This window comes from Pinus tabuliformis, chromosome 4_2 (genome assembly GCF_031772625.1).
Source record: "Pinus tabuliformis cultivar Carrire ecotype Pingquan chromosome 4_2, CPIR1, whole genome shotgun sequence".
Classification (NCBI taxonomy): Eukaryota; Viridiplantae; Streptophyta; class Pinopsida; order Pinales; family Pinaceae; genus Pinus; species Pinus tabuliformis.
The window spans coordinates 1,104,006,543-1,104,021,445 of record NC_142304.1 but is presented as its reverse complement, the minus strand read 5'-3'; the positions used below and the strand labels follow the sequence as shown (position 1 = coordinate 1,104,021,445).

The following is a 14,903-nucleotide window of genomic DNA, read 5'->3' as shown; positions in this document are numbered from 1 at the left end:
AAAAGAAAAAGAACCTACACCTAACTATTGTTTTGAATAGTTTCAAGGGTTTTTTTTGTTCTTTGTTGCATAGGAAGAAAAACCCTATACCCTATTGTTGTTTTGAAAATGATAAATGAAGAACCAATGACTTTTGTCATTGATTCTATGAACAAGGTCAACCATTTCCAATTGCATGCATATGGGCATTTAATATATATTCATTTTCGATCACCCCCTTCTTGTCGTTATTGGTCCTTAAATCAATTTTGTCTTATATGACTATCTGGAACTGTTAAAGACATGAGTAAAATCTTTATGAACTTTGCAGAAGTTTTAATAATGTTGAATGCATGTACCCTTGTTGTAAATTGATTTTTACATATGGTTTAGATTATGTAGAGCATATTGGTTGCTTCCCAGGTGTAAAATCAAAATCTTTTTGATATGATATCATGGGATGTGAAAAAGAATGTTAAAAATAAATAAATAAATATGACCATGTTTTCGATTCTTGAAGCTCTTCATAACCACTTTTTTTCCAACTGCTTGTTTTCACTTCCTCTGTCCATGACAAATTCTATTCCTCTTCAAATAGAGTTTATTGATATTACTGGATGTATTCTTTTGTAATGTTTTAAAAGTGGCGCAAGTTGGAAATTTTTATTGATAATTATTTTCTACAGTATGTCTCGCATTTCTAATATAATTGCAGAAATGAGATTCTTTAGTATGGAATCAACTAGACAAGGTTGTGGCAAAGGTCATGATAGAGGCAACATGGCTCATAATTTTTTTGAAAATGGGAGAAATAAGATGATGAGGTTTTCTATACATTTCAATGTAGTTTTTGAAGAATTTCACCAATTTTCTACTACCAACCATTTTTCCTTAGGTCAACTAATGTGTCTTGCCATCTGTCCATTTCGCATGTGAAACCTCATTCTCCCTGAGCAAAACCACAATAATGATGGATGGAATTCCATTCCTAACCCACGTCATGAAGAAACTAGGGGTGGGGTTGAATAATTTCTAGTACTGCCAATAAACCACACTCTTTTGATAATCATTCTAAATCATCTTCTTCAGGAATGTTAAACCCTAAGAAGCCTATTAATACCCTAAATCTTAAGCATACGACACTAGCATTTTCAATCCACTATTGACCCTGATGTTCATCCTACTACTAGTCTTGTTTCTCACCATTTTGCTAGTCATATTTATTATGTTCCTGATGACCCTTTAGCTAATTCAATTCCTAATCGATCTGCCCCTGATTTTTTATAAGTACATGATGTTGATGAATGACTCAACCAAGAAAATACTAGTATTGACCATGCCATTACAACTACTCAGAACAAAGGAAAATGTAAGGGAATAGAAGAGAGTTCTAGTACAAACATTTCAGTGGGACTTCTGAAAGTCAACCAACACCTTCAACAGAAGATCTCTTTCCTGAGATTCATCATAATTCATCACAATTTTCTTATAGGTTCTGATATTCTAGTGGAAGTCAATTGATGATCCAGATTGGATCATTATATTGTTCTTCATCCATCTTGATGCATTCAGAGTGGAGAAAACGAAGGAATCATCTAATGGGACCATTTTTATCAGCGGGACCCAGTTTGGCAAAACAGGGTCTGAAACCTTCTGGGGGAATTTTAAGGCATCAAACGACATTTTTTTGGGGATATAACTTTGTCTCTTTCGTGTAACACCTTTTCACGTTTTTATACACACGTAGATCTTTCCAATGACGTAAGAAGCATGTCAATTTGAGTCTGTATGCAAAAGTTATGCCACTAAGAAGTTGACCTTCCTGTTTTCACATCTATAATTTAGGAGGATGCCACATCAACCCCCATTATTCATGGAAAAGAGTTTAACCATGTGATTGTGATGTAAAATACTCTAGAAGGGTCTATATTGTAAGTCTAATTAAGAGTTTATGTAGTCAAACTTAACCACTAGTAGGCTATTGGGTTGTGTTATAACCGGGCCATTAGGAGAGGCATTCCATTCTTTTGAGATCATTTTCTTCCATAGATGAGAAAAGATAGCCAAGGGCGATAGGAGGTAGAGAACACAGAGAGGATTTGTGCACTGTAGCAACACACTGGCCACAAACATTACTTATTTGTACTTGCAACCATATTTCCAGACAAAGAAAGAGAGTGAAGCGACCTCACCTTCTAGCTGGGTTTTCTCCCGAAATGGTTTCCCATATAACATATCTTGTGTCTTATGTGTGTGTGTGAGAGCTTATGTTTTTGTTCTCTACTTTTGTGCATATTTCCATTTGAATGAATGCATTAATTATAGTTGAATCTATATATCAAGAATTTCAATAAGATTGTAATAGTGTAACAATTTAGTATTTTAATATATTATTATCTTGTCTGTTGTGACACACTGTCCAATTGAATATCCATGATAGTTTATGTATTAATTGAAGAATATTAAGGTTTATTTTTTAGTGATATTGGTTATATTTTAATGGATATTGTGGCACTTTTTCAGACAAGATGAACTCACAACAATAATTGATATTGTTATACTTTCTTTTGATATATATATTTATATATATATTTTGATATGCAAATGATGTCAAACATTTGGTAATTGTGTTTTTTTTAAGCAATGCATGTGTGGGAGTTACAAGGTGATGGATCGTGCATTATCACAATTTAAATAAATTTTGAAATTTAAATTAAAAATGCTAAAAAGGAAATTATATGCTCCCTTCCTAATGAGTCATGTAGCCATCCATCTACTTTCTAAAAATTGCCATTCTTTTTTAATTTTATTTTCCTTCTTAAATCAAAATTAGTTGTCTTGGGATAACTATTGGGAAAAGATGAGTGGTAGAGTTGAGTATGAAATTAGAAAAAGAAGAATGACTTTTTGGAAATTATTTCGACAACTCTTCACCTATATATTTCATCTTGTAGAAGGAGAATAGGTCCGAACTTTTACATAGGGAATGGTATGATTTAGTGTTCTTTCTTTAGTTTGGAGAAGATTCATTTGTTTTGATTTAAATATATTGAGTCTAACAACTTTGATGAAACAAGTGTTCTTTTAAAAAATAACAATGAATGGGGTTATTAAGTTCTTCTCTTACTCTTGAAGGTATTATTTTATAATTTTGATCATTAATGTGTTTAGTGTTGCTTCTTTTTTTTATCATGGTTGATCATTGACACTTTTGCAATAGTTGTACCAATATCCAAATTTTTTCTATACGAACTGATTACAGTGAGGCTTGAGCTTTGTTTTGGTTCTTCACCGCTTGCATTTGACTCCCGCGACCATTAAATGTTGTTATTTGTAAAGAGATATTTGTCACAAGTTTTGACATTTGTTGATATCGATTCATGATGTTTGAACAATTTTTTGAATGAACTCAATGGAGAATTTTCATTTGGTTTTACTATCTTGTACTTTACTTTCTATTTTCTTCTTCAGTATTTTGTGAATATTTTTGTATCTTATTGTAAATACCATTTCTCTTCTAGTCCTTAGTTTGTATTTGATTCAAATTTATGCCAGAACAAAATGACATACAAAATTAAACAGAAACACAAAGCTACAACGAAACACAACTTCAATGAATTAATAACATATACTGAAAACAGTTTACGTGAAGAATGGAAATAAACTAGCTTAGTCGATGGTAGCTTATCTCTGAGAAGAGATGTGATGACTATATGCTTTCTGAACTATGTTACAAAAACCTAACCCCAGGAGATAAAACGCCAAAAGTTTGTGGGCCCTGATGGGGTTAGTTGGTACATCAACTTCCCGAGGTCGTAACTTTGGCATACGATCCCCGTTTGACGCATATGATAACTCGTTAGAAATATCTATCTAATGACAACAACTTTCGACGGCAGAGCTTGTCATTAGCATTGGGTTTGTCAATTTTTCACAAAAATGTCGTTTATGGCCTCAAAATGGCTCTGAAAGTTTATGACCCAAAAAATTTCCGAAAATAGTAAACAATGTTATAATTAAGGAAACTGAAAGAAACAATATTGTGGGTCAAAGTGGAATAAGAGGGTGGCCACCAATATCCACCTGGATCAATATTTTTTTTATTAAATTGTATATTTCAACTACAACAATTTAACTAAGTTAACTTTTTGAGTTGTGACGTTATCTTAATAGTGGTGCTTATTATCATCATTCATTTTAATTTTTGTAATATATTTATTGTAGATTTATTTTATTTTGTTTTGATTATATAAGTGGTTATTCGCAAGGCTATACAATCCCGGGTTATGTTCTCATCTTTCTTGGTCTTGCTCACAAAGAATTCAAAAAAATATTGCAAGAATAGTTTAGGCCATTTTTACTCATCAACAAAACATAGAGATTACCTTGAATGGATGCCAAGGAAAAAGCTCCAATTTTGCATATCTATGCTCAATCTTTATTTTTTAGCACTTACATACGATACAACATGTATGGATTTCTAGAACATTCACAAATTCCTTTCTTAGGAATTTTCTTAGCATTCTTTCCAAATTCTGCCAAATAATATCTTCTTCATTGCTACACATGGGTTTATAAGTAGTATTGTCTTTACTAATATTCATGAATGGTAAATATTTGCTCAGGGCATTTTATGAAGGCGAGAGTAAAAAATGAGAGGACCCATATAAGCAACAACTTTCATTGCAATAAACTATGTGGGAACCAAATGTGCTAGTAAAGCACAATCTTTCATTCATCTTCAAGAACAAGGATAAACATGATGTAAAGTTGTCAGTTGAATTAAGAATGTCGTAGAGAAAATTTTAAATTCCAAATACGAAATGAAATAGATACATAAGATCCCACTAATTTTAATAATCATTTAATTACTTAACAATAAACCAACAAATAATAATTTTGCATAAGTAAAATACTTATCTAGATGCAAAAAGATGACCATTAAAACCAAACAAACTAAGTTATTTCCACCCCTCCATAGGTAGTTTTGCTATAGAAATCCACTCCCTAGCTAGGCTATGATACCACCGAGGTGAAGTAGGAACAATAACTATTAGTTCAATCGACAAATTTACCCAAGATATCGTCCACTGCTAGTTTTTCAAAGGAAAAAGTAGCAAGAGGCACCCACATACCATCCCTTAGAAGTCCCTCCCTTTAGTGGTCTTTGTGAGGATATAGCAAGGTCCAGTTGATGTCCCCAAACTTCCTTGTAGATTTCTTGGTTTCATGACTCTTTCAACATGAATAATCTCTATTTTCATGCTGGTCTCAACTATATTTTCTTGGTACTCTTTTTTTAATGGTCTGGTCTCCCAAACTCCTTTTTCCTCCAATTTTCCCCCCTTTTCCCTTATTCAAATTTTCTACTTCATTTGCTCTCAGAAGAAGTTTCTCCCACTACTTCCTCTTGTTCCAAGAATGCAGGGGAGACACTTTGCTAAAGTATAAGAATGATGTTTTAACTCTAAGAATTGGTTATCTACATTGTTCATAATTTAAATAAGGTGAAGATTATAAAGTAGGTTAGATGGAGGAATAACACAGAATTCTCTTAGGCCCCCTTATCTTTTCCCACTTGTGGTATCATAGCCCCTATAGGTTCTTATGTCTAATAGTCTTGATTATCAACATTTTGTTAATTGTAAAAGAAAAAATATTTACAACATTTACAACACGATTACATATCTACCTCATGGTGATAATTATAGCAAAAAATAAAAATATTCATACATAACTTTAAACAAATTTAATTACAAATTTTCCAAGGACTTCATAGCTTTATATAACCGAATGGGACTTCATCCTCAATATGTTAAATTTGTTAAAGTTTTGGTTTGTGTATCATTGTCTAGTGGTAATACTCTTCTTATGGGATTCCACAAGAGTTGGTTTGAATGTTGTGCTTTTGCGGTCTATTACGCTAGACAGTCCAATCTATCATGGGTGTCTGTCAACGTCTTCCCCTAAGAGACCCAGGCTATATAATAAAACTTTTATCCATAAATAAAGTCAAGGATGAGACGAACAATCTAGACCTTCTAAATCCCTTCCCGAGGCTGATTTTTTCATTGACCATCAAGGAGATCCTTCCTTAATGCATTGATCCCTCATCCATAGTTGGGAAATTTTGATACAATTTTTTCATTCAATGAGGAGGTCCAAACAATAATTGATTGTCTCAAGAAGAGGGTTTCCATCCTTCAATTTTTGAAGAGGATGTCTTTGGAGCAACAACTCTATAAATGATTTGTGGACCATTGTGACCTTAGAGGTTGGAAGGTGGAATATTCTTACTGAAACTTGACAAGGGATACATCTATGTAGTATTAGACAAAGAGGAAGGTACACAAGTGGTGTTCTTGAATGGACTTTGGATGGTTATCAATGCCTTACCTTATGTGTAGCCTTGGTATGATACATTCAACCTATATCATGCTTCCCAACATAAATTATTCTTGTGAATGAAGCTTCTCCACATACCATAGCAATTTCAAGTGTGCATGGAGAAGATAATGTAACCTTTTGATTAATTTTTTGTGGCAAGCTATTTGTTCCATTATTCCTCACCTTTCCTTGTCAATGAATCCTCACATGTTGGATGCCCACCTTGTCAGGAAGGTCCATCTACAAAGCTCTATATTAGTTCTCATGCAAGGACTTGACATGAGTTGCTCATGAAGCTAAAATTGTAAACTAATAATGTTAAGGGAGCCTAAGGAGATAACAAAGATGCCATTGTTCAACCAACCATTTCCATTTTACACTCTAACATGCTTCTCCTTAGTAAGTTAAAGTTAATGTATTCAAATAGAGATTGTTAATGTTTAATTAGAATGGGAAATATTTCCACTACCCATATGTAGGGTAAATACAACACTATCGTGTTATTACCTCATGGTTAGTTCCATATACTCTACACCAAAGTAGTGGACCATGTGTCGCTTTAGTGGATGACAATGACACTAGTAAGAAGGCTATGGGGCTTTTGTTCATTCTAAGTCCCCAATGATCACATTGGAAACACAATTGCAATGCTGGTTTTCTCAAACACTCCCCTAGTTAGGTGGATCCTTAGGTAGATATTGACATTTTTTTTAGATTTAATTATCATGACTTCCATTTTGTTAATATTAATAATGACGTCCATCTTGAAATATAAATCTTGGAGGATTATTAGTTTCTTGCCAAGATTATAAGGACTCATTTCCAAAAGAACAATATCATCAGCATAAAGAAGAAGCGTGATGACTACACGAGTGAGTGTTGAGCCAATACAACTTGTTTCTTCCAAACACTCTTCTAACTTATTAATGTATATGTCAAAAAGGGTACAAGACAAGGGACCACCCTTGCTTGACTTTGATATTGCAATTAATTTCTTCCACCCAACCCTTAGTGGTCCTAAACTTGTCAATAATGTTCTCATATAACCTTGTCACAACAACCCTCAACTCAAAATGAACCTTTATCTCTTCCAACCTCTTCTAAAGGTTTGTCAGGAATCTCATTTTTTTCCTAAAGTCAACAAAACAAGATGAGAGATTGGTTTTATTATTGTGGCACTCGTCCACAATGATCTTAAGAGTAACAAGGTGGTCACAATTGAATGATATCTCCTAAACCTAGCTTGGCCTTTAACTCTTTTTACATGGTTTTCCAAGCATAAACTAGTCTTCTTTTCCAAAATAATTCATAAAGCTAAAATAGGTCTAATCATAATGGTCCTCTAATTAGAGGGACTACTTTTATCTCCACTCTTAAAAATTGGTATAGTAAGTCTTTTCATTGAGGGTTCAGGGAAACCATGCTTCAATCTGAAATTGAAGAGCTTATGTATGTGATAGATGAGGATAGGCCCTCTGGGTTTAAAAATGTTAACTTGGTAGCCTTCATTGTCTTTAGCTTTTCCAATTGTAATGGCACTAAGGGATTCATAAAGACTTCTTAGGTAAGAATTCTAATTCTTCGAGGAAATCCTATATAATATTAATTAGTTTTACTAATTAAAAGTTTCTTCCAAAACTTCTTACTTTTTAATAAAAATTCGATAGGAAAAAACATATTACTTACATGAACTTAACTACTTGATGAAAGAATAACAATCATTCCTCCAACCATCGTCAAATATTTTCAAAAAACAAATATAAACAAATTTTCAATAATTTGACTTTTAATTAATTTATATGGTTTAAATTCTTTTTATAAAATTTATTAAAATTATATAAAAATCATCCATTAAATTAAATATTAACATAAATTAAATAAATTAAATATTAGCATAATTTAAAAAAAAAAACCAACGGTTAAATTTTGAAATTTTTTATTTTTATTTAATAATTTATGAATATTTATAATAAAAATAATGGAAAATCAAAATTCGGTGAAATAAACTAATCACAATATACTTTAAAAACAAAATTTTATAAAATTAATAAAGTTACATAAAAATTATATTAAATTCTATAGTGTTAATGTAAACATATAAATTTTATTTATTTTTTAATTCAACGATTAATTAATATTTCAATAAAATATTTGAATTTTTAATTTAAAAATCTAAATATAAGTCATTTATATTTATTATTTAATACTAAAATAATTATTTATTTCCTATCTATATTTACAATTACTTTTCTTTTATTAATAAATAAATATATTTAATTTTATTAATAAAAATATATTTATTAAAATAATTAAAAACAAACAAATGTTTTTTTAATCAAAACACCTAGCCCTTCACTCACTGCTACGATATAAATTCCACTCCCCTACTTTGCAGAGGTGGTGGCGACCTCGACTGTGAATCCATTTCCAAGCGTGCTAAAGCAGCTTCAATTCCTCCGGTCTGTTCAAGAGATTACCCGGAACCTCTTTTCCAAGGATAAATTTAATATAAAGATAGATGATAGTGATTGTGGGTTACCCTAGTATTACCAGCGCTACTTCTTCTGGGTCCTTGAATAGAAAATTTGTTGATGCTCTTGGCAAATTTCCTCCTCTGCATTGTGAATTCTTGGTAAATTTCCTCCTTTGCCTGTGAATTTCTTCTTGGATTGCGACTGGAGTGTGCTCTTGGTAGTGCTGTGGCGGAGACGCTGCCAGAAAGCGAGCACGAGAGTTGTCTATCCGGCCATGGCGAGGCAAGAAGGGCACTAAGGGAACCGAAAATATACAACGCTGAGGACTTAGAATGTAGCAGCTCTAGAGGAGGAGAGAGTTCTCTTGCGAGAGCCCGACAATCTAGCCAGTGGAATTTATGTCTGCATTTGATAGCCGAAATTCATTGCCCGACGGGTAAAGTTCCGAAGGAAAGAGAGACCTGCGGTGGGGATAGTCGGCTCCTTGAACTCAGGATACACCCAACATATAATGGCACTGCAACTCATAACCCAGACGCTTTTGTTGCGCCTGTGCTGGAACTCGCTTCGACGAGGGTGGTTAATACATGGCCAGGGGTTAACATGCTAAGTGAGACAATCAATATTTACGGTACCCATTAATGGTGGGTATTAAGTAGGAATTTTATATATGACACACTCGTCGGACAATTTGACTGTCAAATACCATCCATGGTTTTGCCGCGAATGCCGCTTGGTGTCCTGGCCACATTAATCACTTGGGTATGAGATCACAGAATGGTCGTACCACAGGATTAAAAGTGTGGGGTTTAGAAATGTACTGGCAGGACAATCTGTTTGGCTGTGCGTTCAATTCGCTCGCTCCATCGCTTAATGGCAATCGAAAGGAAGGAGCATACGTAGACATGACATCAGGCAATATACCTTCCACCGCAATCCATCTTTACCGGAGTATGTGCAGCCTTGCGTCAATGTTCACTTTGCTTATTTTACTGATCCCCTTCCTTTCGCAGGGTACTGCTCAAATAAGGCGCGCAACCAGCTACTCGCAAGCGAAAGTTGCCCCACCGCGACTGCAGGCAGAGAGAGGGCATGTTACTTCTCTCGGGCATACGATCTCGCAAGGTTTGCTCTGCTATTACAAATGGGTACTCCGCTACAGTTATGGCTAAGAGATTTGCATGGAGGGTGATGGGATTTGGATTCAGTGAAATGGCAAAATCTGCAACGAGAATTGAAGCGAAAAAAATGAGTTCTGGGTCTAAAGGATTCAGCGGTTCCCAGCATAAATCTGACTCTCAAAATCCCCTAACCCAGCAACCCAGCGGGAGGATGGAGCTGCAAAAAACAACGTCACTAGCCAAACAGAGTCTGGAAAAACAATCGCAGGGAAGTCACAGTGAATCACAGGTCAAAATCGGTTCAAAATCTGGAGGGTTTTCCGAGATAACCAATTACAGACAACAACAGGTAGAATGGAATAAAGTCATGAGAATGTGGGAGGCCCATTCGGAGGGAAACATTACGTTATCCAATGAGCAGATGAGAGTTTTGAATGCCGTTTCAAGAGGGGAATCCGTCTTTCTTACAGGCTGTGCAGGCACAGGTAAGAGCTACCTTCTGAATTTTGTAGTAAAAATCTTGGAGGAATTGCATGGTCCAGACTCCGTCTTTGTAACAGCCTCAACAGGGGTTGCAGCATGCCTTTTGAATGGCATGACTCTACATTCCTTTGCTGGAGCTCCACCACGTGCTACGACTCCGAAAGAACTGTTGGCAATGATTAAAAGGAAGAAGAAATCTGTTAAAAGATGGAAAAAAGCCAACGCATTGGTTATAGATGAGATAAGCATGATGGATGGAGAGTTTTTTGATCAATTGAATTATGTTGCCAACGAGCTGAGGCAGCCAGGGAAGGAAAAACGGGTGTGGGGTGGGTTGCAGCTTGTAGTAGCAGGGGATTTCTTCCAACTTCCACCGGTGAGGCCTCAGAACTCGGACAAGTTCTTTGCCTTCGAGGCAGATTGCTGGAATGAGTGCTTTGACAAACAGATTGAATTAACTCATGTTTATAGGCAGTCAGATAGGGAACTAGTAGAGATGTTGCAAGAAATAAGAAGAGGTCTGTGCGACTCAGAAACTTTGGCCAAATTGAAGAACTGTCATGGTTCGTCTGTGACCAGAGATGAGCCTGTGACTAGATTGTATCCGAGAAATGCTGATGTTAGGAGAGTGAATGATAGGAAACTGAAAGCCCTGGGGCAGGAAATCATCAATTTTAATGCGAAGGATAAAGGAAAAAGGGACAAAAGACATAAGCTGAAGGCTCTAATTGCCCCTGATGAGATTGGTCTTTGCATTGGAGCTCAAGTAATGCTCATCAAGAACATAGAACCCGGGGCAGGACTGGTGAATGGCGCAACCGGTCAGATTGTTGGTTTTGTTAGGGATGAGACGCAGTCGAGAGATATTAGTCCAACAGGGCTCTGGCCAAAGGTGAGATTTCTCTGCGGGGTCGAAACGATTATCACATCGGAATCCTGGCATGTTTATGAAGGTGCGGTGAAGGTGGCTACCCGAACACAGGTGCCATTGATTTTAGCATGGGCTGTTACTGTGCACAAGTGCCAAGGTATGACATTGGAGAGGTTGGAGACAAATCTTTCGAGGGCATTTGACTATGGCATGGTATATGTAGCCCTTTCCCGCGTAAAGAGTTTAGACGGGCTGACGTTGACAGGATTTAAACCGTCTAAGATCAAAGCACACCCAAAGGTGCTTGAGTTCTATCAGAAACTTACCAGCAATGGGGCGCTACTTGGATGATAAAGAAAAGAAACGAACCCTGTAGTCAGACTTCACAGTTTTGGTGACATTATTAGCTTTTACACATCTCCAGTAATTTGACTTGGGGTTGAATTTTTAGTTGTGATAGGGAGATGGCAGTATTATAGAACCTATCTCCTTATTTTGAATCATGTCGAAGTATCATAGAACCTATCTACTTATTTTGAATCGTGTATATTGACCTCAATTTTACAGAGAAGTTGTTTTCTTAAGACCTGAGAAGTACAGTAATGACTGAGTTATTAAGAAGATCAACTCTTGCTATCTGGTAATATAGGCTCATAATTATTATGGATTTAGTTTCGATGTTCAAATTACCATGGATTTAGTTTCGATTTTCAAATTATTATGGATTTAGTTTCGATGTTCAAATAGTATCAATATATCAATTATAATTAATCGGAGTATTAAGTTTCTAGTCCAACTATCAGTAAGCAGGAGGGCAGGAATGTTATTGTCCCCTATTTTAGGTCATGCGAGGATATTCGATATTACGTTTCGTTTTGTTTATATTTGTTTCATGAGTCTGGCATTTTCACCAGACCTGATTATTGCATCATATTAACTTATCTTCCATCTAGAGGTAGAGTGACATGATTTTGCCTCACCGCTCTTGTATGGGTCAATGTCCGTATGGGTAAGGTTTGCCCTCTCTACTAGACTTTGACGGTTACCATTCACCCTCTATCGTTGTTCAAAGCAAGTTTCTAAGAGAGGGTGATTAGTAGAGTGCTATGGGTTACAATGATTCCAATGAATGAATTCCCATAAGTAGTTGGAGCAGACCTCCCAAGACATGGTGAAAATGTGGGTGCCTAATAAACATGGAGTTGCGCTTTAACCAAAACTTCACTAACTCAAAATAAACAATGTGAATGTTGTTATTTGAAAACACATGTTATGATTTTTGAGGAGCCTGAATGCTTCTTATCAATATATCAATTAGAATTGGTAATATAGAATAGACAAATTACCCCAATTTTTTGTCTGTTACACTGTGGTCTTGTGGTTGAGATTGGTCATTTCCATAATGATGACCCAGTTTCGAACCCCAACAATCATAGAGCCATGGAAATTGATATGCAACATTCATTCAAAGCATGTTACCCCTCTGTATACTGGCAGCAGTAAGGTCCAATAGCATTATGATCTAAATCAAACAAACGGGGTCCAAAGGCTTGAAATGTCGGATTGTCCATTGTTGACACGGTGCCAATAAGCATTGCAAGTCTGTTAATGTATGTGTTAATGTAAGGTCCAATAGAATTATGATCTAAATCAAACAAACGGGGTCCAAAGGCATCAAATGTCGGATTATCTATTGTTGACACGGTGCCAATAAGCATTACAAGTCTGTTAATGTATGTGTGACTATGAGGTATGTAGCTTTATGATTGCTCATGTTTCCATGTCTAGCCAGAAATTTCTTTCATTTAGCCGGGAAGGAGGTCCCTGTCAATTTTGTCTGTCTTGAGGTTGCACTGTCCCAAGTCAACACTCAGCATGGAGGAGCAAGTCATTTTCAGGGGAGCAGCTGTGTGAGTATTTGCGGAAATTGGTGTTGCACTTGCTGTCCCAAGTCAACACTTGCTGTACACCCATGAAAGTGTGAAGGGAAAAGAGGGAGGGTGATTGAGTGGGAAAGGGTATAGCTGCATTGTTACAAATTCATAGTTTTTGAATATGAATATGCTCCTTGCCAGGTCTGAAACTACCTGAAATGAGTTTGGCTCTGTTATTCTATGAAACTAAAGTTCCTGCCACAATATTGAGGTATCTTATTCTCGATAATAATCATAAACCATTCCAACCAGGCAATGGTGTGGCCAACGGTCCAAGATGCTGACCAAATACATTATGCGCAATGCCAAAAATAATAGCAGTTATTTGACTCCAGATTAATTATTTAGAGAGATGTTTATCTGAGGAGTCTATGATAGCTAAGTTCATCGGTATAACTAAAATGTGGATGACCAGGTTTCTGAAGGTGGAATTTAGCAATTTAACTGTTGGGAAAATATGAATATATTTGTCAACTTTCTGAGAATTGAAAAACATGAGTTTTGAGATTGTCACAGATGTAAAATGCAAGGGACAAACACTTAACTGGCATCAGCTTATTATTGAGACGTTATTCATATTTTCATAATAAAATAAACATAAGACCCAAAATCTGAAATTTTATTAACTCTATTTAGAAAATTTCAACCAGAACACAATGGTTGATGGTATCTTAATTGTAGAATTTTCAGAACACAAATTGAGTGGACAGACCAAGGTGAAGTTGATCTTGAACTTGTGTCACTCTCGATCGTGATTTCAAATTTAGAAGTAAAATTTGAGAAAAAAAAATGTAAGCAAGTGGATATACCTCCCACCATGAGTTCTGCGTATAATCCCCATCTGATGGACAAACTTAGGCTAAAAAAAAAGTATAGAAACACACCTTTGATGTTTGCAATGTTAATAGCGGCATAATTCTAGCCATCAAACCTGTTCCAAAATGACACGACTTCAAGCCTTGTATGGCGCTGAACCTCCCAGGAGGAAAAAATTAGCAGAAGCATAAGGTTCCAACACAGAGACTTCATAGAAGAATCATGGATGTGGTCAAATTGTTGAAGGACTATCTTGTAAATGCCGAGAACGTAATGAAGTGTCGATTATATGGCCACCGGGTGTTAAAAAAAGTGACTGGGAGTTTTTACGATTACAGCCTTGAAAACAACCAAATTTATAAGTTTTTACGCTTACAGCCTTGAAAACAACCAATTTCTATGGAACATTTGTTGGAGGACTCTCTTGGCTTCTCTGGATATCCCACATGCTGTGGTAATCTTCCTTTCTTTTACAGGCTTTATTGTTATTTGACATATGGAAGGGTGGGAATCTCTTACAAGTCAGTAGAGATTATTGTTTCTATTAATCCATCAAATTGGAATGTTTAAATTTTAAAACTAATTAGAACCAAAGTTTACTATGCAAAGAAAAAAGTCACAAAATATTGTAGATTTAACCAGTTGTTTAAATGTAAGGTGTGAATCTCTCACAAGTTATTTTGTAGATTTAACCAGTTGTTTAAATGTAAGGTGTGAATCTCTTGCAAGTCATGACAGGATATTGCTACTGTCAATCTAGAATTGTAGTGGATTATGCAAAGAACGATTACGCCAGATTTTGTTAAGCTCCATTGATTTTACACAAAAGCTACCTTGA

At 35.5% G+C, this 14,903-nt stretch overlaps 1 protein-coding gene across 1 annotated transcript; it reads left to right on the top strand.

The window, feature by feature from the left end:
* Positions 1 to 9,932: 9,932 nt before the first annotated feature.
* Positions 9,933 to 11,666, top strand: LOC149173522 (ATP-dependent DNA helicase pfh1-like). Its single transcript, XM_089426727.1, has one exon. It carries the CDS (start codon positions 9,933 to 9,935, stop codon positions 11,664 to 11,666), a length of 1,734 nt encoding a protein of 577 aa, XP_089282853.1.
* Positions 11,667 to 14,903: the final 3,237 nt, after the last annotated feature.